Source organism: Amblyomma americanum, chromosome 10 (genome assembly GCF_052857255.1).
Source record: "Amblyomma americanum isolate KBUSLIRL-KWMA chromosome 10, ASM5285725v1, whole genome shotgun sequence".
NCBI lineage: Eukaryota > Metazoa > Arthropoda > Arachnida > Ixodida > Ixodidae > Amblyomma > Amblyomma americanum.
Genome location: NC_135506.1, coordinates 122,191,585 through 122,216,740, shown reverse-complemented (window position 1 = coordinate 122,216,740; position 25,156 = coordinate 122,191,585). Strand labels below are relative to the sequence as shown.

General features: G+C 47.2%; 1 protein-coding gene across 1 annotated transcript in view; it reads left to right on the top strand.

Annotated features, from left to right (window-relative positions):
* The window catches only part of LOC144107151 (sodium- and chloride-dependent glycine transporter 2-like), a 77,241-nt gene that overhangs the window by 38,661 nt on the left and 13,424 nt on the right, over nucleotides 1-25,156 (top strand). Inside the window, exons 9-11 of the mRNA XM_077640145.1 lie at nucleotides 5,424-5,536; nucleotides 8,674-8,802; nucleotides 11,915-12,014. Coding sequence (XP_077496271.1) covers nucleotides 5,424-5,536; nucleotides 8,674-8,802; nucleotides 11,915-12,014 — 342 coding nt within the window. The remainder of the gene's footprint in view (nucleotides 1-5,423; nucleotides 5,537-8,673; nucleotides 8,803-11,914; nucleotides 12,015-25,156) is intronic.

Below are 25,156 nucleotides of genomic sequence, written 5' to 3'. Positions count from 1 at the left end.
AGACATTCACAAGACAGGTCTTGTATTTTGAGCTAACGTTTGTACATAGAACTATGCTCCGACTAGCCCAGAAACAAGTGTTACTTGAGTACCGCCAGATTGCGCCAGGTACCGGGCAGCCGCGCGCAAGCCTGCTGCATCAGGACCAATCAGCGCACGCGCATTGGCGGTCGGTGGGCTCCAAATTCTCCGGTAACGGTAACACGGTATGATAGAGGTTCTTTCAGCTCAACAGGTGCTCCAGGACTGCTCATGCACCTCTCGGGTTGCAGGACAGAACTTGGGCTCCTTCGCGCAGTGCGCTGGCTTCGCCCATCACTGGACTACGAAGACGCTGTTGCTGACGAATGCGCTGCTCCGGTGGCGGTGCTGCACGTAGGCTCTTCGGGGTGAAGGAAATTGTCGCCAATGTGCGGCTAGGTCCGCGTCTGTGTTCCCCTTTCTGGCTCCAAGGTCACCTACATGCCTGACAACGGGATCTAAAAGCATTTCATGCTTAAAACATTTAATGCGATGTCATGATGCAGCCCGGCGTTGTGGCTCAGTGGTTAGGCGCTCGACTACTGATCCGGAGTTCCCGGGTTCGAACCCGACCGCGGCGGCTGCGTTTTTATGGAGGAAAAACGCTAAGGCGCCCGTGTGCTGTGCGATGTCAGTGCACGTTAAAGATCCCCAGGTGGTCGAAATTATTACCGGAGCCCTCCACTACGGCACCTCTTCTTCCTTTCTTCTTTCACTCCCTTCTTTATACCTTCCCTTACGGCGCGGTTCAGGTGTCCATTGATATATGAGACAGATACTGCGCCATTTCCTTTCCCCCAAAAAACCCATTAATATTATTATGCCATGATGCACCCAAAGAAACGATAGAAGTGTAAAAGCCGTCTTGATTCAAAAGGGAATAAAACAGCAAAACAAAATTCTGCATTGCGTTGAAAGCAAATTGTCGAAGAGTGGCAATTCGGGCTGTTTCGTTCATTAGTCTGTCTGTCTGTCTGTCTGTCTGTCTGTCTGTCTGTCTGTCTGTCTGTCTGTCTGTCTGTCTGTCTGTCTGTCTGTCTGTCTGTCTGTCTGTCTGTCTGTCTGTCTGTCTGTCTGTCTGTCTGTCTGTCTGTCTGTCTGTCTGTCTGTCTGTCTGTCTGTCTGTCTGTCTGTTGTTACCAGGAAGAAAGAAAAGGAAAGTGCACAGGCCTGCTCACTGGCTCTAGCCGAGCCACAATCGCTACCACGTGCAGATAGTAGGAGAGTTGTAAGATGGGATAGTAAGACAGGATAGTAAAGACGTGCTAAAGACAAGGCCGATCCCGGAAGTGGTGCAATACCGGGCCAACCAATGGCGGGAGTGAAGCATCCCTCAAACTCTCTCCCACATTTCCAAAAATAAGTCCAATTGGACCCGTAACAGATACTCTACGGGGTCCGTACATTCGCCTCGTTCATTAGGAAGAAGCACTGCAACGCAAAGTACACGGACGGCTGAAGAAAGACAACGAAAGGAAATAAAGTATACGAAATTTATCTGTAACGCGTGAATGTCATATGAGGGGAGTAGCTTCGAATAACGTCCCTCATCTTCCTAAGAAAATTTTCAACCGCTTTTTGTCGATAGCATTTTGTCCTGTACATTTAAAGCAGCAAATCCTAATACCCGTCGACCGTACGTATTAACGTGACAGCGTAAGCGAGCTCTTGTCGCAGAAAAGCCGGCGTCATCGGCGCCGGCCGTGAGCGAGAAATCCTGGCCGTGAGCGAAAAAATCCTCTTCCTCCTCCTCCTCCTCCTCCTCCTCCTCCTCCTCCTCCTCCTCCTCCTCCTCCTCGCAAAGTGTTTTCCTTCCTTTACGGCCAGGTTCGGGTGTCCACCGAGATATGTGAGACAGGCGTACTTTCCCTAAATTATCCAACGGACCACACGTCGCACCTAATGAGCGATGGCGTTCCGTGGACTCCCTGGCAGTGCTGCAACACGCTGCCGCGTTCCACTCTTAAAGGCGATGCTTAAGCGGCCTCCGAATTTAGCTACCCGGAGGAAGATTAAAATTATATAATGTAGCATTTGTAGCGATGCGAAATAAGGCATAAAACATAGCAGAGGGAGAGCGACTTCTAAGCATGACTGCATTGTGCACACACTGTGCCATACTTAGGTCACGTAACAATATGAAATGATGAAGTTTTGAGCGTGGAAAATACGTATGAGTAGAATCAGTTCTTTCCTAACCACGCGTTTCTGTAAAGCTCGGATAAATTCAATATATGTTTATGTTTTCTGTGCACATCTCTATGCTTTAAACGAAAACATCTTCGACGGAAATCCGCCTGGTTTCTTGAGATAGGTGAGAGAAAGCTGACGCTATCCAATAGTTTTAACTTTACCCAACGTTTCAGGACCAACTCGGTCTCTTTTTCAGGTGTGACTACAGTGTGGCAGCAGCAGCAACAGCAGCAGCGGATTGCTACCTTCGCTCTCCCTTTGTTAGCACGTGGCGCAGTCCACTAACGTACGCAGAGGGGAACGTTCCTGGAGTCCTATTCATCGCCGCCTTTGTGAGCCGGATGCGCCATGACTCTATATGTCGCCTTTTGAACAGGTTTGGTTCCACGGCCAAGACACTCACCTCCTCGAAGGCTATCCGGTGGTCGGCGCGCTCGCAGTGTTCGGTGAATGGGTTGGATTCTGAATTCATTAGCCGCATGTCACTTTTGTGTTGCTTTATTCTTTGGTGGAGGTTTTTGTTTCGCCGATATATGAAGCCGGGCACTTTAAGCACTAGATTTTGTAGACGACACCCGGTTGTTTTCCGTCGTGGTAAGAAGCGGCTTAATGTCAAAACAGGTTTGTGAGCCACGTGGATTCCATGTTTTCCGAGAATGCCTGCGAGTGGCTAACTGGTTCCCCTCACATATAAAAGCACAGCGCGTGCGCGTTTCTTTGTGCCATTGTTGGCTGGTCCCTCTGTCCTCCGAGTTTGACGGCGACCAACGTGTAGAATAAAGCCACGTGTGGAACCATTCTTCTGAAGATCGGCGAGAACGGCGGCTTTTTCTGCTTTTTTCTCCGCATGAGAGGGGCAGATTGACTTCTTCTTATAAAGAAAAGGGCCAGATCTAAAGTTCGGTGTCTATAGGGAGCCAACCCATACCGGCCGCTACCTAAATTTTAATTCCAACCATCGTACTAGCCACAAGAGACCGTCGTCTCCTCTCTCTTGAGAAGAGCAAAGTTAATCTGTTCCTCCGAAGCGGAAAAAAAAAGCAGAAGCAGCCGCCGTTCTCGCCGACTTTCAGAAGAATGGTTACACAAGTGGCGTTATTCTATGCGTTGGTCGCCGTCAAGCTCGGAGAACAGGGGGACCAGCCAACAATGAAACAAAGTAACGTGCCCATTGTGCTTCCACATGTGAGGGGAACCAGTGAGGCACCCGCACGCATTCTCGGAAAACATGGAATTCACGTGGATCACAAACCTGTTTTCACAATAAGCCGCTTCTTAACACGACCGAAAGTCCACGTCCCTAGACAAAAACAACCGGGAGTCGTCCACAAAATCTTGTGCTCAAAGTGCCCGGCTTCATACATCGGCCAAACAGAAAATATCCACCAAAGAATAAGGCAGCACACAAATAACATCCGGCTAATGAATTCAGAATCCAACCCCCTCGCCGACCACTGCGAGCGCGCCGCCCACCTGATAGCCTTCGAGAAGGTGAGCGTCTTGGCCGTGGAACGAAACCTGTTCAAGAGTCGACATGTGGAGTTATGGCACATCCGGCTCACAAATGAGGTGATGAATATGACTCCAGGGATGCTCCCCTCCACATACGTTAGTGGACTGCGCCACGTGCTAACGAAGGGAGAGCGAAGGCAGCGACCCGCTGCTGCTGCTGACAAACTTTATTCACCCCTGAAGAAGGGAAAGACTTAGGCCCGAAACATTGAGTAAAGTTAAAAATATTGGTTGGCGTCAGATTTCTCTCAACATCTCTAGGCTTTACAACAATACGACAAACGAGTGTGAATTTATACAAAATAAAAATTCCGCAGAGCATAATTTCAACATCTATTTTTGTAGCAAGGCGCAGGAACCGGATGCTAGTTTGGCACTAAAATGCTGACTCCCTTATGCATATTTTCATCAAATTGTACTCCAATGTATACAAATGAATTTTTGCTCCATGAAGTAGGCTTGTTGTGACCAGTATATTTGTTGATGGGTACAGATGTTTTCTGACGGAGAAGTGGATACAACATATTGTTTTTCTACCACTGACAATGAGTCTATGCGCTGAAAACCAGCCAGCAATCTTATCGTGCTCTGTGATAGCTTCTGCTTCATATTCTGTCCAGATTTCGGCGGTCGCTATAATGCACGTATCATCAGCATGCGTGATAACATGTGCAGATTTCAAGATTATTCACATATTATGAAAAAATAATGTACCTAATACACATCCTTGCAGCACTCCTGCTATTAATGTCATTTTCGAAAACAAGAACTTCCAATCAGTACCATCTGCTCGCGTGCCTACATGTACTCTGAAAATACCTTAAAGCCTTACCACTAACGCAATATGGCCGCCGCGGTGATTCAATGGTTTTGGTGCTTGGCTGCTGATCCGAAAGACGCCGGTTCGATCCTGGCCGCGGCTGTCCAATTTCGATGGAGGGAAAATTCCAGAGGTTCGTGTACTGTGCGATGTTAGCACACGTTAAACAACCCCTGGTGGTGGAAATTTCCGGAGCCCTTTACAACGGCGTCCCCACAGCCTGAGTCGCTTCAGGACGTTAAACCCCCATGAACCAGAAACAATAAGCTAACGCAATATGTCCAATTTAGTCCTCAGTATGATATGCTCAACGATATCGAAGAATTTGTAAGTGTACAAACATACAAATACAAGGATATTATTGTGTAATGCGCGGTTAATTATCTTAGAAAACGATTAAACTATCTTTGAAACGGAATTTTTCTTTCTTAATCCTTATTGCTGTGGGCGTAACAAGTTTTGACTGCCTACGTAAGTGTACATCATTTAACATCTAATTCTCAAATATTTTATTTATTGCACTTAGCACAGAGAAATGTCAATATACAGATGAATGCGTACGTAGCAATCGCCCGCGAACTGGATGAGAGAAAGGGCAGATGCTCTAGCTCTTCGTCCCACCCAATTAACATTCTCACAGGTCGGCAGCTGAAGGCTGTAGTTTCTTGTTACAGCGTCGTTCAGCGCATTCAACGCAAAAGCAAGCCTTCTTAACAGTGATCGCTTATATTACTACAATGCACATTGAACAATCAACACACGCGAAACCTGAAATCAGCGACAGGCTTGTCCACAAGGCGCTTTTTTACCAGGATGCCCACTTTGGGGCGCCGTGGCTGGCGCATAGAAAATCACTGCTATGGGTTTTGCATCTCAGGTTTCGGGCTGGCGTTCATCACCTACCCGCAAGCAGTGTCGGCGCTAATGTTCCCCAACCTGTGGGCGGCCGCCTTTTTCACCATGCTCTTCTTCCTGGCGCTGGGATCAGAGGCGAGTGCCGCAGCTCATTTTTATTCCCTCTCAGTTAGGTCCAAATGGGCATTAGAGCATTAAACAACGATTTTTTTTATTCATTCGCGTTATCTTATTGCAAACATAACAATAAAGGATGCGTGACGTAAGACTGTTTTCTGGTTGAGTTGGCTGTTTTAGATAGGCTGTTCGAGCGATCTCATCGAAATAGCTTTTTTAATTTATCGTGTATATGGGAATATACTAACACGTCTTAACGACCGGGCTGTTTGAGTAGTATCTAATAGTTACCTTTTCAAATGTTAAGTTAGATTTCTCATACATGACACATTCGTAGCCCATCTTAATATCCATATAGGCTTCTAGATCCAATGCAATAAATTTTGGGGCCTCACTCTGGCGAAGCCGAAACCGCACGGCTTTAGAGCGCTCCAGTCAGCCTACCACCCCGTGCCATACAGCGGCACCCGGGTGTTTGCATCGAGCGAGTAGAGAGCACGCTATTAAGCGACGCTGTATAAAACACGTTACTAGGAATGGTTTGCGCTATCTCCGGCCGCGCGGTTTGGACTTTGCCCGTGTGTGGCCCTCAAATTCCTTGTTTTGCACGGCGACAGCGATGCCATGTTCTAAAATCTTGAAGCCGATAGAGATAATACACACAGTTTAAATCAGATACTTCATAAAGGATGAGTCTAACTGAGGCAGTTAAAATGTTATTAAATATTATTTAACCAGCCAGACAGTTAACACGTGTTATTTGTGTTGCCACGAACCATGAAGAGGATAGCCGCAGTAGTAGACGGGACCTAAGAGGGGCCGAGTTTGATCTCAAAACCCTACCCCAACTCGAGCGCTCCTCAGGCGAATGTGTCCGCTTCGTCTTACTCGCGTCTCGGCGCAGAGGTAGCGCGGGTCAGGCGTGCAGCATTGGTCTCCCCGTGAAAAGAAAAACATCATCCCCATGTAGAAAACTGTCTGTACGAAAGAAGAAGAAAGGTAAAAAAGAGAGAGGAAAAGTAGACAAGAAACTTAGGAAAGCTGGTACACACAGCCGATAAGGACGGGAATTCGTCCTCTGTCGTCCTCAGGCTCAGCGCGGAAGTGGCGCTGGTCAGGAAAGTGGCAGTACTCTGATTCCCACCACTACTGAACCTGCTATGCCAAAAAGGCGCTCTTGTAACACATATTTTTAAATATTGCTAACAGCCTGCCGTGAAACGCCCTGTATTACGTATATTATATTACGTGGTTCAACGAAATACTGAGAAGAATTAGTCATTATTGCACCGCAAGCCGAGGCTTTGAGCAGCTCGTCTGCTAGAGACCCAAAGGATAGCTAGTGCCGAGGCTGGTCTGAAGTTAGGCGTGCCTACTCCGTAAGTTACAAGGCTAGCGGTAATGTGTATATTCAACAGCGACGGGGAAAGAGAACAGAAAACACTCCAGATGAGCGCTGTACTGAAGGCCGCAATAATTATATTATAATGAGTCATTTTTCCGCACAATTTCAATGCAAATGCTACCAAACGAAAAACATTGTGCGTGTGAGTTGGCGGTAGACCAGTGTAGATGGAATGTGCAGAACAATTAATCTCAAGTAAAGAAAGGAAAAAGTCGAAATAATGAAACTCGCACACGAAAATAGTACACAAAAAATACATAAGTCAATGAGTTTTTTTTCCAGGTTCAACTGGAGGGTTTGCTGGTTAAAAGCTGCCTGAGCAGATTGACTGGATTGACAAGCAACAGCACACGAGCGGTACAGGAAATTTTCAAAACCAGTCACACATACAGTAGTAGAATAAATAAAGCAAACACTCGACACATATATAGGCTGACTTGAATAATGTTAAAAAAATTAAAACACTGATATTGTCATGCATATGTTGAAAAAAAGATACATTAACGCTCAAGCAAACTTTGAAGAATACACAAGTGAACACATAGAATAACAGTTGAAGAAAATAATTCCGCAGATCAGGTTTTGTATATCCCATTGTATGTTAATTTGTGTTTAAAACATGCGGCAGATTAAAAGACAACATATGTAATTTATAATCGGTGCGAAAACGGGGGTAGGTTTCATTAGTAAGAAAGCTTATTTTATGCAGTGGTTGAATACGTATTTCTAGCACGTTACTAAAGACGAAAAATACTGTCAATAACATCTTGTTGGACGAGATTCAAATTTCCTTAACACTAGATAAAATATTGTCAGCATGCATTCACGTCAATGTCTCCCGTTTACTAGTATCTCCTCAAGTGTGCTCGAGACACTCGGCGTGAGTTCCGCGTGGCGCTCCCAAAGTACAGGAAAAGGGCTTTGAATTTAATTGCTTTCACGCTCTCACCAACGGACATGATAAGGATTGGTATCGGCCCGAAGTCTGTAAAAACATTTCCCCGTGTTACATAAAATCTTCAGTAAATATTGCGCACACTCCACGGAATGTGGTGTTCATAGCGCAATTTTTTACAGAGAAACTATGAGTAAGCTTTCGTTTTATTCTTCCTCTTATCATATCTCCGTGCTTAAAAATGCCCAGTTGTGGGCTCATCTTTCTTTAACTTTTAAAAAGTATGTATCTTTCTTTATAATATGTCCGCCTCATGTAATGTATGTACCCCTCATGTAATGTCCCGAAAGGGACCTTTGAGGAAAAAATAAATAAATAAATAAATAACATCCTCTGCCTGATATCAAGAAATCGGATTTAGCGAGATTCCTTATGTTACGAACGCAATATAAAAATTTCAGCCGTCGAATGTAATGTTATCCTGCCATATCACCAATGCATGTGGCCTTCAGGATATCATCTTTGGTTTTTAGGCCTGCAGTTAGGTGGCTGAGGCACGGCCGATTTGCAAAATATCTGTAAGCGAAACCAAAAACTTCTCTCTCCTCCATGTATGATACAAAAGTTTTACAGGTGCCTAACTTCCAGAATATACGAATCGCAAGTGAACGTGATGTGTTTAAGAGTTTCAATGAATCGTGTGCTTGCAAATTCTTCTGGCCAGATGAGAAGGCTTTGAAGTAGTTAATTGACATAGATAGGAGCACTACGTAGTTCTGAAATGAGAACTGTCGCTGTCTTTTCATTGCTGCGATTCGGATGCCTATAGTTGATTGGAGCGTATTCTCCTCTCAGATCGCCTTCGTAGAGAGCCTGCTGACTCCGCTCAAGGACAGTTTCGACTACCTCCAGCAGCATCGCACAATGCTGGCAGCCGCGGCCTGCTTCTTAGGGTTCGTGCTTGGCATTCCGCTCACAACGCAGGTATGCACACTTTGTACTAAAAAGAATTATACTAGCAGCGTAATGGAGACGCACGAGGGTAGATATGTGCCGGTGTAGGCGGGCATCTGCTACAAGTGCGCAGTGGCATAGTGTGCGTCCCCTCTGGACCACTGCACATGCACAGCACGAGCCCGACTGCTTCGGTAGATGTTTAAGCTGTGCTGAAGCCTGTGGGGACTTGCCCTGCAGCCCCCTGTTTGCTTTTTCGCGAGGCACCGCGCAGCGGCAGTCTCACCTCGAGGATGAACGCATTCCCTTGTCAGTTACATTAACTGGCAAGAGAGGGCGCCAGCATCGCTGCGCGGGAGACTGCCAAAGCCAGCGCGCGGGAGAAGGGGCATGGGGGCTTCGGCTGGGATCGTCGGCGCGTGCGGACGTGTCGCTCGCGGCTCCGCTCTTCGCCGGCGGGGCGAGGAAGCGACGGGGAGACAGGCTCCCGTACTCGTCCCGTCCGGCCTTCGGAGTATTCCTTGCCCTAGCGTGGGCGAACATTCGCTCGGAACCTTGCTGGTGAGTCGGACGACTTCGATTCATTAGCGTACCTTGTTGCTAGCTGGCGTTATTGTTGCTGTAGCAATAAATGCCTGCTTGTGTCAGCCAATGTGTCGTTCCTTTGTTCCCTCACAGCAAGGCCCGCCGTGGTTGGCGTGCGCTCGGTACCGTACGCGATCACGGGGTGGGGTCCGGGCGGCTTTGAACCGTGTCAGCCGCGATTGAGTGGGGAGAACGTATTTATATCTCTCCAATTCAACCCCACAAGCCACGTATTAATATCATACAGCCTACCTTGAACTATAATTGGTATTACGAAGGAAGCTACCTATTTGCAACCTGCAATGAAGCGTAGGACCTGGGCAGGGCATGTAAGAGGAAAGGAGGTGACTGCAGTTGCCCCAGGCTAAAAGAGTGGGAACCAAAGGACAGGAAGCGCACCAGATCGATGGGATCAGAAAGCTTTGTGGCAAGGATACAGGGCAAATTGGAGCTTTGTGGCAGGAACTTTAATCCTGCAATGATGTTTACCTGCCCGTTGATGGAAATGAAGAAGGCACAGAATTCAGAAACACTCGTTCAAACAACTCAAGGTGTTCTGTTAGCCCCTAGAATTTACTGTGTATAGCTGGATAAAATAACAATTACCAGTACACTATTCCTGCGTGACGTATAGCGGGCATCTTATGCGTTCATCGTCATAATCATCGTAAGCCTGACTACACTCAGAGCAGGGAAAAGGCAGCTCCCATGTCTCTCCAATTAACCGTGTCCTTTGCCAGCGTTGGAGCCTTGAATATTAGGTTCCTGATCTCGAGGTTCCAGCAGCCGCCGCAGCGACTGAGTGGTCATGGCGCTCGGCTGCTAGCCCGAAATACGCGGGTTCGATCCCGGCCGCGGCGGCCGAATTTCGATGCCGGTGGTCGAAATTTCCGGAGCCCTTCACTTCGGCGTCTCTCATAACCTGATTTGCTCTGAGACGTTAAACCCTCATAAACCATAAACGAAGGTTCCAGCTTCAGCCTGTGTAAAACAGCTCTCTGTTCGGCAAAGGGCAGGTGCAGAGGAATAATGTCACAAATTCAGAAAATGTATTTTGTAGGATCACCTCTGGAAACATATTCCAGGGCGAAGTGCTTGGAGCGATAGTAGAGGTGCATATAATACGATTGATCAAGAAGATTCATTCATTTCTTGGTGCGATTGAATGAAATAAACAAAATCCTCTTCGACATTTTTAACTGCGCTGATAGTGGGTGTGAGACTTCACTGTCTCGCAGTACGAGACTCACTGCTATAAACCGTGCTCCGGGTTTCTTGGACTGTGATATTTTGGCACAGATTCTGCAAAGGCAGAAAAGCAACAATCAATATCTGTTTCCTTCGTCCGGCGCCATCCGCTCTTAATATTCCTTAAAACTGTCAAAGAATTGAGTTGGGTCAGCGGGAGTGTGTCGTAATGCGCAGTGTGACGGCTTTAGAGGGAATATGTGCCACGAATCTGTTTTACAACACAGAGTAAAGGTTCGTTAAGTTAGGCATAATAAAGCGGAGTTACCGCATATCTATGTGGGGGGTAGGACATTATATTATGTTATATCCAAACGCAGTATTATACGCTACATAACTCACAGTAATACTGGCCAACGCGTTATGTTCAAATATGCACCGCTATGTACAACAGTAGCCCAACGTTATGTGCTATGTACTTGATGTTGATACATACATACATGCTTTATTTCCAACAAAGAAGTGGAAGGAGGCGGAGGGAAAAGCCGTGCATTTGCGGCTTGAGAAGTCCTCCGCCCCCTTACAGTCTACACAGCAGCATAGTGGGGCAATAGACGTCGTCACATTTTTTTTGTGGTAAAGCGTAAAGAAAGAGAGCAGTATTTCGCATCAGACAATAAAATAAGCATAAATAAAAGTTTCAATAGAGCTAATGATGCATAATGGCTGCAACAATGCTATTTCTATAATGAATTCTATGTATTATAGGTTCGAGCGCTGTTTAATACATAATGTTTGCGAGCGTTGTGCTCAGCGTTCGACCTTAGTTAGCACTTGACCTAGAATGACACTTGAGCGCTTTATGATGTTGGCCTATCTGTCTACTCTGTGGCCTCCGCACCATCGCCCAAATAAACGGGTCGAACGCTGCTGGAAGTTCTCCATTTTCAACCATCCAATTGCCATGACAATGCGTAAATATTTAAATCAGTACTGCCTGTTGCCAATACTTCAATGGCGGCTGCAGTAAAGCTACTACAAAGCCTGCCTTGAGGTTACCCGTAGAGTAAAACGTCGAAATAGAGTGCCACGTTTTTTGCGTGGCCACTTTTACTGCCAGTGTAGAGTATTCAGAATGCTGCGCATTTAGTACAACATATACTATAAATTGACAAGGAGACCTCAGAAGTCCTGGGTCAAAAAGCAATTTGACGCCAAGAAACTGAAGCGTCCTCTTTGATGTTGAGAGTATAAATATCAGCCCATAAGATTGATAAGGAAATAAAGTAGCAAACATGTGAATTCTTTATTTCTGAAAAAAAGGGAAAAGGCTCACAAAATAATGAACTTTCATTCTCAAAACGTGCAGGGAGGCCTTTACTTACTCAACGTCATTGACACCGAGGTGGGAGGAGAGCTGCTTCGATGGATCGCAGTCTTCGAGACTGTCTACATAGCCATCGGATACGGTACGATTGGAATTGTATTGGCAAAATATTAATCCAAAGCTTTGCATTATTGGGCTTGACTCATTTCTAAGTATTTATATTTGCGCGGCGCGATAAACACGTCGCACAGTTAAACTGCGCGAGTTGAGGTTTTTTAAGGAACTGAAACCGCAGAACGCAAATCATCTTCAAAGAGCTGAACTCTTTATTCAGAATGCTTTTAAAGGCTGATCTTTAGGGTTTTGTCTCCACAGAAATTTCGCGAAATTTTAAAATGTATTTGAAACTTCTCTCAAAACAAGTAGTGAAAATGACGGACAAAACGCAAGAACGCAGCTGTAAATGACGTTCCTCTCAAAGAAGGCACCCAAGTCAATGGAGCGGACCACTTCTCAGGTTGTCGCGGTTTCACCGTCATCACCATGCTCTTAGCTCAGGGTTCGATGAAAACCGGTCTAGCGAGCGAAATTCTGCGTCTGAAGTATAAATCACTCGCCAACGTCAATTATGAAGAAAAACGTAATAAGACTAACGTTTCGATACAGCTACGGGTGCCTTGTTCACAATGAGAGAGAAACATGAACCATTGCTTATGACGGAAGAACGTGGCGTACAGAGCGTATGTATATTTTGGTTGCATTGCCCCACATCCTGTTTTTTTCTTTTGCTTGTAATTTAAATGTGAAGATATTCCTTGAGCAAGCGCGCAAGTAGCGATAATTGTGTTTTAAGCGTGCAAGCGGAATTCCTTTCAAACCAGTTGCTAGTGCTTTGGTGTTCTGCGAAGGCGCTGGAAGCCACTTTTCCGTCCTCAACGTGAAGCTGATATTCACTGAACCGGCTTCTGAAATCCTTGTCTTGCGTTCACAAAAACCGTTTGTGAAGTGTTCAACAGGCGTGATTTATGCCATACCCCTCACGTGTGGAGTGCTTTATGTAGGTAAAACCGGCTCTTGCATCAACGAACGATTGGGGGAACATGCCCGAAATTCAAGCCGCTTAAAAGATAAATATGCACATTTGGTTGCGCCCGTAAGTGCAGAGGATGCGTAGCTCGTTTGGGTGAGACTACAATTCCAGGTAAGAGTGCCGAAAAGACTGCGCGTGTTAGTCTGGAAGCTAGCTATATTAAGAGATACGGCGACACTTTCATCCGCACTCTCTCATTATCATTCTTTGCAGCAGTGGTCAACTTTTTAGAAGCTAACGTTCGAGCTCTTATGTAGTCGAGGGTTTGACGGCATACCGTCTGGTCAGGAATCATGTTGATGAGGAGTACTGGTCATTGGCCAAAGTCAATAAAGACGGAAAGACGTTTCGGGAGCACTACGGCTCCCTTGTTCACTATCCGTTGTTCACTATCTTTTCGCTCTTCTCATCTTCAGCTCAGTTCCTTGCTTTTTTAAGGTGTGCCTTCCTTCAAGAAAATTCAGTTGATAGTGAAAAGAGAGCCGTAGTGCTCCCGAAACATCTTTCCATATTTATTGACTGAATTTTTAAGAGTTATTCTTTGCTTGTGCTTGCTGTCATCGTTCACGATTGTTTGCGCTCCTCCTATTGACCTCTATTTCTCGCCTTATTTAAGGTGTGCCTTCATTAAATAAAATTCAGTTGATAGTCAGCGCTTGTGTCTTGTCCTTTCTTCGTATGTGGTTACATGCTTTGGCGCTGCTCCTTTTCTTAGGTTCAGAATGCACCCACTAGCGCAAAAAGAAGTTTTATTGTTTTACCGCCTAAATAGGTTGCGTTCTATTCTTTGCGAGGAATTTTCTAGTCACCACCAGAGTAGCCTATCTTCCCTAGCGAGTCCCGCAACATACATGATGCTTTTTGACAATGCTCGAATAAATAGTGAAACCAACAAGAACAAAAACAAACAAATGTCATGAACACCACAAGTTACCCCGTGAATCCCAATGATTTGGTTAGGAACAGATACTCCCTATCAGAGAAGCGAACGAAAGTCTGACTAATGCACTTATCGCCACTGATGCGCATATGATAGGCTTCCATGAGCTCACGCGTGAGTTGCTCCCTGTGCCTGAATAGGATGGTCGTTTTTTCAAAAAGCGGTTTACACTGGATTTTCTTTTAATTGTCGTTTGTAATGCACGTGCGGCAGTGTTTAGGGAGGTTATCAAGAGAATCTTCCCCGAGCAATCTTCGGTGTTCTCCTAATCTCTCGTTGACGCATCGTCCAGTTTGGCCGATGTATAGTGCGCCACACGACAACGGCAATCTGTACACAACCCCCCTGGCACAGATAATGAACGGGCTTTGTGTTTGATGCTGCATTCATTTCTTGTTTTTCTTGTTTTTCGTACCGTTCTGTCGCCTCCTTCTTCCATCCGGTTGTGCATCTGTGAACAGATTGCTCCCAACTTCCGAGGGGCGGAAAACACAATCGGAATTTTATAACGCCCGGCAACATTTTTCAGTCCATGCGCCAATCTGTGCACATATGGTATGACTGCAAAATTTTGACGCTCTGTTTCCCGGAGCTTAGGTCGCGCCCCATCCTTGACAAACCTTACCAATCTTCCACAAGCTTCCACAATTATATGCTGAGGGTACCCGCTTTCTTTCAGCCTCTTCACCTGAGACTCGACGCTTTCCTTGATAGCATGAGAGCAAGACTTGGTGATGGCCGCTTTTAGACAGGAAGTGACTATCCCGTTCTTTATGATATTGGAGTGACCGGATGAATAATCAAGCAACGCTTTTTTGGCCCTAGGGTGGTATGCCCAACAAACATGTTTGGGGCAAAAATGCAAAGACACATCTAGGAACTGGAGCCTTCCATCTCTTGATACTTCTACTATGAAATTGAGACCAGGGCCGCACTCCTTAAAAGTTTTAACACATTGACGACGGTGCGTTGCAGGTTGGGTTCAGAAGACAACACTAAGTAGTCATCAACATATCTACATGCCTTCCAAATTATCCCTCCTGATGTTTTTGAGTTTGCTAGAAGAAATGAGGGCCGCTTGCCACGTTGTAGTCACCTAATTTCCTAGGTAGATAGATAGATAAAGAGGAGGAGGGAAAGGCTGGGATGTTAACCAGAAAGGGGTTCCGGTTGGCTACCCTGCACTGGGGAAGAGGGATTAGGGGACTAAAAGGAGGAAGACAGAAGGGAAGAAGGTATAACACACACACGCACAACGCTCTCACAATTTGTCACTCGATCCAGTCGCTCTCAAGTAGGCAAAGAGTGCCTTGTATGCCTTGAGGGCAGTCGACTGCTGTGGCCACGGACCGAGGATCTTTTGCTCTGTTAATGGGCGAGGATCGAGGCGGTCCAAGGCACAACACAGTGTATGTCTTGCACTCGCAAAGGCAGGGCACTCACAGAGAAGATAAGCGATGGTCTCCTTACAACCACAGCTTTCACAGGCAGGGCTGTCGGCCATCCCCATCCGGAAAGCATAGTAATTGGTAAATGCAACACCGATTCATAAACGGCATAACAGTGTTGCGTCGCGACGTTCTAAGTTACGTAGAAGACGAAGGCACAGTTCAGGGTCCAGTGCCTTGAGGCGGAGGTTGCAAAACTCTCTCGTGTTCCACGCTGAAAGTGTGAGCTCCAGCGCCAAAGGGCGAAGCCCACACGCTGCGTCAGGTCTCGATATTGGGATCCTGACTGGAAGTCCGTCGTTGTGAGCAGAACGCGCAGCCGTATCGGCCTAGTGATTACCGTTAATACCATAGTGTCCTGGCAGCCATTGAAAAATGATGTCATGACCTTTGAAAACGGTGCGGTGGTACAGTAGACGGATCTCAGCAACAAGTTGCTCGTGCGACCCACGGCGTAGCGCAGCTTGCAGGGCTTGAAGGGCTGCTTTAGAGTCAGTGAAAACCGTCCAGTCATGTGGAGGTTCTTGACTGATGCACTCTACCGCAGCCCGTAAGGCTGCGAGTTCCGCACCAGTTGAAGATGATGGATGGGTGGTCTTCACTTTCATTAAGATGGATCTGGCCGGTATCACCACCGACCCCGCAGAACTGGTCGCGTGAACTGATCCATCTGTGATATGTATGCGGGCGGTGAATGTGGTAAGAAGGCAGGTGATTCAATGTCAGTTGTTTGAGAGCGGGCAGTGAAACACCAGCTTTCTTTGTAATGCCAGGAATATAGAGGTGAACCCGAGGTTCATGAAGACTCCATAAGGGTGAGCTCGGTCTTGGCGCAGGGGTGAACTGCGATGGAAGATATGCGCGATGGGCTTCAATGGCTTTGTCGAATGCAGTACGCGGCCTAATTATTGGGAGCGTTCCGAGGTGAAGACAGGGAACCCGTGTGAGGTGCCGAATATGTGTTCTCATGGTGTCAACAGCAATGTATGTAGTAACAGGATGTTCCCGGGCAACAAGAACAGTTGCTGCTGTTGACGCACATTTAGGCAGTCCAAGACAGATACGAAGAGTTTGCGCTTGCACACTTTGAAGAGCCTTGATATTTATTTTTCTAATGGAACTGAATATCAGAAGACTGTACTGCATGTAGCCCAGAAATTGGGAACGGTACAGTTGTAGCATCTAGCGCACTGATGCGCCCCAGGACTTTCCACCGAGCAAGGAGAGGACGTGGACAATCGAAATTAGTCGCTTTCTCATGTCGTAGATATGTGGACTTCACGAGAGGTTCCTGTCGATGACAACACCAAGGAATCTGTGGCTTCTCTCATAGTCAATGGCTTCGCCATTGATGTGAATGGTGTAACGTGACATTAATTTGCGTGTGAACGCCACAAGTGAACACTTTTCGGTCGAAATGTTCAGGCCCTGCAAGCGAAGATAAGATGTCAATATCGATGCCGCTTTTTGAATTCTTGCACGAACTTGAGGACGGGTCACCCCTGATGCCCAAATACAGATGTCGTCTGCTTATACTGAGATCTGAGCAGATTGTGGCAATACGTCGACCAGGCCGATAAGAGCAAGGTTGAAGAGAACTGGGCTCAGCACTCCACCCTGAGGGACTCCGCTCGAACTTCGGTGTAAGGACGTTGGTCCGTCCGCAGTCAGGAGAAAAAACGACCTCTCTGATAAATAGCTGCGTATCCAGCTGAACGTGCGGCCTCCAATCTCAGCAGCTTCCATTGCGTCCAAAATGGCCTGATGCGTTACGTTGTCGTACGCGCCCATGATATCCAAAAACAATGCCACGGTCAATCTTTTCAAACTTTTGCTGTGGTGCACCGACGTTACAAGGTCAACCACGTTGTCGATACAAGAGCGGTCCCGTCGGAACCCAGACATGAAGGTTAGATAAATCTGATATCGCTCCAAGTACCATTCCATGCGTGCGAGCAGCATTCTTTCCATGACTTTGCCGACGCAGCTGGCGAGTGCAATTGGACGGTATGATGAAAGGTCGAGCGGTGATTTCCCCGGCTTAAGAAGTGGAACCAGACGACTGGTCTTTCAATCATGAGAAACTATGCCAACAGTCCATGACTTGTTATAATTGTCCAAAGAGCCCTTGCGCAGAAGTCTTCAGCTATCTCAACCACACTGCGCCTTTGGTGAAGCGCTACGGATTTGAACGGGTAGCGCTGTGGAGGGTACGTGCGAAGACCCCGAATTACAACACTCCAAACGCGTCGCAAAGGCTTCCGTGGATCAAGTGTTTGGCAAAATGTCCTCCACCGTTGTGTTTGCAGTGCCTGAATTCTGCGCTGAATCTTCTTCTGCAAGCGCCTAGCATCTCTTAGGTCTAGGCGCGACTTCGTGCGTCGGTATCTGCGCTCTGCCCGGTGCCGTTGTGATCGCAGTCGCTGCAATTCTAAGTCAAAATGGATGTAGTTAGCGACGGGGTTAAAGGGGCAGGTGGCGTGTTCCATGGCATCCTTAATTTTTGTTCAAGACTGGTAGAGAAGCCGTCTGCGCAAGCAGCCTCCATAAGTAATTTAAAAACTGTCCAGTAAATGCGCTGCCTACACGTGCCTGGGGAAAATGTGGAATGGCCGGTAATAATCAGATAGACAAAGTATTTACTAAGGTAATCGCTAATAGAGTCAGGGCAACGTTAGACTTTAATCAACCAAATGATCAGGCAGGCTTTCGTAAAGGATATTCTACAATAGATCATATTCACACCATCAATCAGGTGATAGAGAAATGCGCTGAATATAACCAACCTCTATATATAGCTTTCATTGATTACGAGAAAGCATTCGACTCAGTGGAAACATCAGCAGTCATACAGGCATTGCGTAATCAGGGGGTAGAAGAGCTTTATGTCAAAGTACTGGAAGATATATATAGCAACTGCACCACTACTATAGTCCTCCATAAAGTCAGCAATAAAATTCCAATAAGGAAGGGCGTCAGGCAAGGAGACACGATCTCGCCAATGCTGTTCACCGCATGTTTGCAGGAGGTACTTCGAGGCCTGAATTGGGAACAGTTGGGAATAAGAATAAATGGAGAATACCTAAATAATCTGAGATTTGCTGATGACATTGCCTTGCTGAGTCACTCAGGAGGTGAACTGCAAATCATGATCAACGAGTTAGACAGGCAGAGCAGATCGATGGGTATAAAAATTAACATGCAGAAAACCAAGGTAATGTTCAACAGCCTAGCAAGGGAACAACAGTTCACAATTGGCAGCGAGAGCCTAGAAATTGTGCCGGAATACGTCTACTTAGGGCAGGTAGTGACAGCTGATCCGGATCATGAGAGGGAGGTAACTAGAAGGATAAGAATGGGGTGGAGCGCATATGGCAAATTCTCGCAGATCATGAGTGGCAGTTTACCAATTTCCCTCAAGAGGAAAGTGTACAACAGCATAATATTACCGGTACTCACCTATGGGGCAGAAACGTGGAGGCTAACGAAAAGAGTTCAGCTTAAGTTAAGGACAACGCAGCGAGCCATGGAAAGAAAAATGATAGGTGTAACGTTAAGAGATCGGAAGCGGGCAGAGTGGGTGAGGGAACAAACACGGGTTAAGACATCCTAGTCGAAATCAAGAGAAAGAAATGGGCTTGGGCAGGGCATGTAATGCGAAGGCAAGATAACCGCTGGTCTTTAAGGGTAACGGAGTGGGTTCCAAGAGAAAGTAAGCGTAGCAGGGGGCGGCAGAAGGTTAGATGGGCGGATGAGATTAAGAAGTTTGCAGGCAAAGGGTGGATGCAGCTGGCAAAGGATAGGGTTAATTGGAGAGACATGGGAGAGGCCTTTGCCCTGCAGTGGGTGTAGTAGGGCTGATGATGATGATGATGATGAATCAGATAGGTTGGGATATGGCCGCTGCCATGGGTTTATACATCCGAAAACCACCGGACGCTGTTGTTAATGCACTTTGAAACGAAAGTCAAGTCGAAGCAGCTGCTATAAGTCACCCATCGTATATAGGTCGGGCTTCCGTCATTCAGGCACTGGAGGTCATGGTCAGAGGCGAAGGACACAAGCTATCTTCCCTTAACGTCCATCCTAACGCCTCCCCACATAGTGTGCTGAGCATTGAAGTCACCCATAACAATCCACGGAGGAGGTGTAGCTGCCATCAAACCGCTCAACCTTCGGGCGTCGAAACGACTTGATGGCGCCAAGTACACCGCCAGTAGCGTAAACGTCAGGTTACGGCTCTTCACTCTCAGGCAAACGTACTGATTGTCTTCGTTCGGGGGAACTGAATGTTGCACATATATAAGTTCACGTCGAATGTAGACGATGACTTTGCTGGATCTGTTGCACGTGGGTGATGAAAATGCCTCGTAACCGGATATTCGCAAAATTGCCGGGGTCTTCGGTTCACAAATCACAAGAATGGGGAAGTGATTCTCGTAGACGTAGTGCCGTAAATCAGAAATCTGGGACTGGAGCCCACGAGCATTCTATTGGAAAATGAAAGCTTGCTTCACTTTCTTTTGAAAATACAGGTTCGAAGGAGCCTTGATGCCATCTACTGTAGAGCCGCAAGAACTGGATGTTGCGCGTCCAGCACTTGAAGTGCGCTATGTGCTGCTGGCGCGTGTAGGCTGGAAAGCAGAGCACGCATGGCATTCATTAGTGTCGTGAGCATTGCAATCACTTGCATATCTGGGCCATGGCCTTGATCGTGCTTGTTGGCTGGATCAGTCGTAGGCGCTGCACACTGCCCTGAGTGCGCCAACATCCCTGACGCAGTAGGCGTAGAAGGCTTTGGCAGTGGTGGCCAAGTTGCATCTGAGGCAGCAGGTCCAGCCTCACCAAGCGCCGGGCTCCCTTGATTTGGTACGGTTTTTGGTGGAGGCGGACAAGCTGCCATTGGGTTTGGGGCATTATTGTTAAATGTGACTGCTTTCTTTGACGACCTTCGGCGGCGCGAACGACGTCTTCGCACCTTTGCGGCGGCTTGTTTGTGCGTAGAATGGTCTCGCACCATTTGCTTCAGTACCGAGCGCTCGGTCTTTAGACGGGTGCAGTCTTTCGATGAAGAGTCATGAGGGCCGTGGCAGTTGCGCACTTTAAGGTAGTCGCGCGGCACACATCACCGCTGTGTGACTCGGAACATCGCGGACACACGATGGAGGTGATGCAGACGCCGCTCACGTGGCCGATCCTCATGCACTTCCTGTATTGAAGTGGCTTAGGCACAAAAGGTCGAACTGGATGACGAAAATGCCCAACCTTCACGTACGATGGTATGCAGTCGCCCTTGAAGGTCAGCTTGATGCATGGAGATCTGCCTAACCGCTGAACTTGAATGATGGGAATGCCGTCGGTTGCCGGCTTGATCAACATGGGTAAATCTGCATCACAGATGGCGATATCGACGTTGTAGATTACGCCAGCCGTAGTGCCGCTGTCCTGGAGAATAAAGGGGGCGTACACTGATGTGGCCGAGTTTTGTGATTGCTGTTAAATTCTCTAGTGAACTGCGCTCCACCACATCAATGGCAATGACGTTTTTGAACGGGTTTATTCTGACAACTTTTATGCCTCCCGGTACAAGGCTCTCCAGATAAACAGAGATGGCTTGTCTGTTCAGAAGGTTCAAGTTGTCCGTTGAGTTCAACGGCGCAAACAAGGCTGTATGCGCTGAGGAACTTCGCGCCGTGATGATCGTTTGGCGTTCTTAATGAGGACACCGTTGACGTGCTCGATGAGGACGATTCGGCTTGTCTACGCAGTCTGCCCTTGGCCTTCTTGCCAAAAACCGGTATGAAACCGTCTTCGGCCGAGGACGAGGAGCCTTCACTTGGTACCGAGTACACAACAGTGCCCTGGCTGCTCGAGTCACTCTGGCGGTGCAGGCGCTTCGTCTGGGCGGCTGCTGCCGACCCACCGGGTTCCAATAGAGGCACAGCAGCCTCCACTTCCATCGCCGTGGCAGAAAGGGAGTGGCGCCTCCCTGATTATAGCACAAATTACCAAAAAAACTGCACAGACGTGAAGGCAGCGTTCTGATACAGAACAACTCCTAGGTAACGTTTGGTGGAACCCTGGGGCATAGAGAATCGCGGCTCGCTTCTTCTTTTGCGTACTTATAGATCTGCCTTTAAGGGCTGCAGCACGGCGTTCTAGTTAACAGAGCACTTGACGTGGGTAACCGTTTTCTGGAGATCTTCTTCTTCTTCTTCTTCACCCCAGGTATATGGCACATACCCACGCGGGGGGATTGGCCAAGGTGTAGTTGAATAAACAAAGAAGTTTCCATGGAAGAGGATGACAAAAATGTAGCACCAATCGTGAATTTTGAAAAATCAATGAATAAAAACAAGAGAACAATACTGACAGTTAAATAACAGACAGCATTTTGATGAAAAAGAAGAGCTCGTAGAACTTTAAAAGAATTAGCACATCAACCTACCAGTTGAAATTATGTAATTGTGGAGAAACCCACAAATAGAACCCAATGCAAATCCCTTGGCGTACGCACCAAACGATAATAATAGTGGCAAAGATAAAGGGAGCCCTAACCTGGAGAGAGGGACCTCCAGGTGAATATTTCTCTGAAGTGTAAACTTTGGACTGTAGAGGAGAAAATGGTCTAAAGATTCAACTTTCCCACATGCGTCACATAGGTTCGTCGGTGTCAACGCACACCTGCATAGATATAAATTCAAACTTGGAATCCTGCACCGCAACCGCGTCATTGTTACCTCACACAGCCTGGATTTACACGAACGGACGTTCCAATTATATGCTAAGTGCTGATAGTCAGTGGTATTTAGTAAGGGATCTCGTAACCTGGCTGATATATGTAGCAACCGCTGAAAACTGGAAATCGCCAGCCGGCTGAAATTCGGGACGGGATGTGACACTGACCCGTCAAGAGCCGACCTTGCTAAGTAATCAGCCACCTCATTTGAATGAATACCTGCATGGCCAGGGACCCAGACAAAACGGACTACCTTCAAAGTGCATGGGACAAAAAATCGCAGGATACGACTCAAAAAATCTTCTTGTGAAGTGTCAAGGGAGACTAACACTGACAAGCAATCAGCGAGAATAATAACATGAGACACATGGCATGGAATTTTGTGAAGGGCCATTCCAAGAGCCAAAAATTCCGCAAAGAATATAGGAATATATTCTGGGATGCAGACGGAATAGCTCCATGCCAAATCCTGCGAAAAGATGCCAACTGCAGCTTTTTGGCAGTTGACGGAGGCATCGGTAGCAAGCACCGTATGATGGGGGTATTTCTCTATGTGATCCGAGAGAATACCGTTTAAAATGTTTGCTGGCTTGTGTTTCGCATGAGATGGGAAGATGTGGTCGAAATGGAATTCCACTGCTGCCGGCGTGTCATCAACCCACTGCAAAGAACTGAGATCAACACCAATCGGTGTTAAAAGGTTCTGCGTTAACTTAATTTGTGGCATTTGATACCGTGGCCAATGTGAGAAAAGAATAAGGCCGGCTGAGACACAAAAATAGAAGTACTGACATCAGTCACTGGGTCCATCGACCTGAGGAAAGTTCGCACCGTGAGTATTTGAAAGCGGGAAGTTAGATCAGGGATACGGGCTTCCAGATAAAGCAGGGCGTTTGAAACTGATTTTGGAAGACCAAGGCAGAGGCGGAAAGCGCACCTTTCCAGTAAGATTAAGGGTTGAATCTTGTAGCTTGCGCTACCAGAGAACAGAATGCAACCAAATTCAAGTATAGGTCTTACGTAGGCTTTGTATAGTAACAATAACGTGTCGCGGCGCATCCCAAACTTTTTATTGGCGATTCTTGTCAGCCGGCCTAGAGCGTGTTCTCCTTTAAACGCATTGTTCTTTATATGAAGGCTCCAATCTAATGCTGGGTGATAAGTAACACCCAGATATTTTACGGATTCCACTTGTGGAATCTGCAGAGAGCGATGGACTAATGAAATGTGCACAGGCCTGTCTGGAGGAAATACTAAAACTCCGCATTTGTCTGCATTCAGGGATAAATTAATACCCCGCTACCATACTCCAAGAGCATCCAAATATCCCTGAAGAATGTGGTAAAGGGAGTGGATAGCCCTGGCCGAGGCGAAAAAAGCTATGTCATCTGCATACACAAAAAATGTTATAACAGGACGAATGGGGATGCCACTGACCAAAATATTAAAAAGCAGAGGGGATAGCACCGATCCTTGCGGCACACCTCTTGATTGATAATATGTATTTGAATATAGGGTTCCCTCGGCGCAGTAAAAGAATCTGTCCTTCAGAAATTCAGATATCCACGCATAAATGCAGGTTGGAGGATGTAACTGAGCAAGTCTGTTAAGTAAAATACTATGCTCTACACTGTCATAGGCCTTTGCTACATCAAGAGTGACCAAAGCTGAAACTTCTCTTCTGCGTAGCGAGAGCCGAATTCTGCTCTCTAGATCCACATGCGCGGACCATATAGAGCATCCACGACGAAAGCCAATCTGGGCTGAGCTGAGACCTTTCTCTAAGGAGATCTTTCTCTATGCAGCCGATTTACTGAGTATTTTTTCAGGGCTTGAGCAAAGCCAAAGGCCCAATTGAAAAGCGATGAGGCAACGGACCGCTTTTGCGTTATTAGGTACGCTGAAAGAAAATTTAGGTACTTACCCTTGTGGACGAGATTCGTATATATACTCGTCGCGATAACGTTTGTTGTTCTTTTGATGAGGACGTCGAGGAAGGGGAGGCGCCCGTGGATTTATTGTCGTGAACTGTACGTTTCGCGGAAGCGAGTGCACGTGCAACAGAAATGTTACGGTGCACAGTCGCGAAGTGAAGACGTTTTTTTGTCGCCGTGTAGTTGACGACGACGAGGACGCGGCAGCCAGTGTTTGGCTGGCTTGCTTTTTGGTGTGTCTTCTCTCTGCAGCCTGTCGCGCATGGTGCTGAACTAGCCCCCGTGATATTTGGTGGAGGTTTTGCTGAGTACTACACCAGGACCACGCCCTAGACCCCCACTCTGGGCGTGAGCTTGGATTCGTCACTATGCCGTCCGACGCACCTCTGGCCGCAGCGTCCTTCCCAGCGCCGACCGTTGTCGTGGCGGAGCCTCGCGACACGGAGACCTTTTGTGGCATCGATGACGTCGATATGGAAGACTGGCTCGCGGTGTATGAGTGTGTCACTAAGAACAACCGCTGGGACACGACCCTCATGCTTGCTAACGTGATCTTCTACTTGGCGGACATTGCACACTTCAGGTTCGAGATGCATCATGAAGACCTTACCTCTTGGGAAACCTGTAAACAGAAGCTCAGGTACTTAGTTTTTGAGCCAATTGGAAGCGAGCTCGGCGCTAAAAAAGACCTTCCTTCTCGAACTCAGTCGTCCGCCGAGCCTTACCTCTCGTACGTCCAGGATGTCGTCGCTCTTTGCCGTCAAGTATACAGCGCCATGTCAGAGACCGAGGAAGCAGGCCACGTCCTACAGGGGATCGCTGATGACAGTTTTAGTCGGCTCCTCTGCAAAGACTGCGCAAGGTCGGCTCCAACCTCCCTGTTTGCCGAGAGTTTGTGCAAGTCAAACACCGGCATTTTGCTCCCCGTTTCAACCGCCTTCCGATCACGGCGGCGACGTCTTCCTGCGAAGACCTGCCAACGCTACATCAACCATCCCATCCTGCCCATTTAACCCGCATTGAACTCTGAGAACAGGAGACTATGATTCCCGCCGCCATCGCTTTTCTGCCGACCGACGCTACGATTGCCCTGATAGAGGCCGTCGTTTGCGAGGAGTTCGCGAACGTGGCCT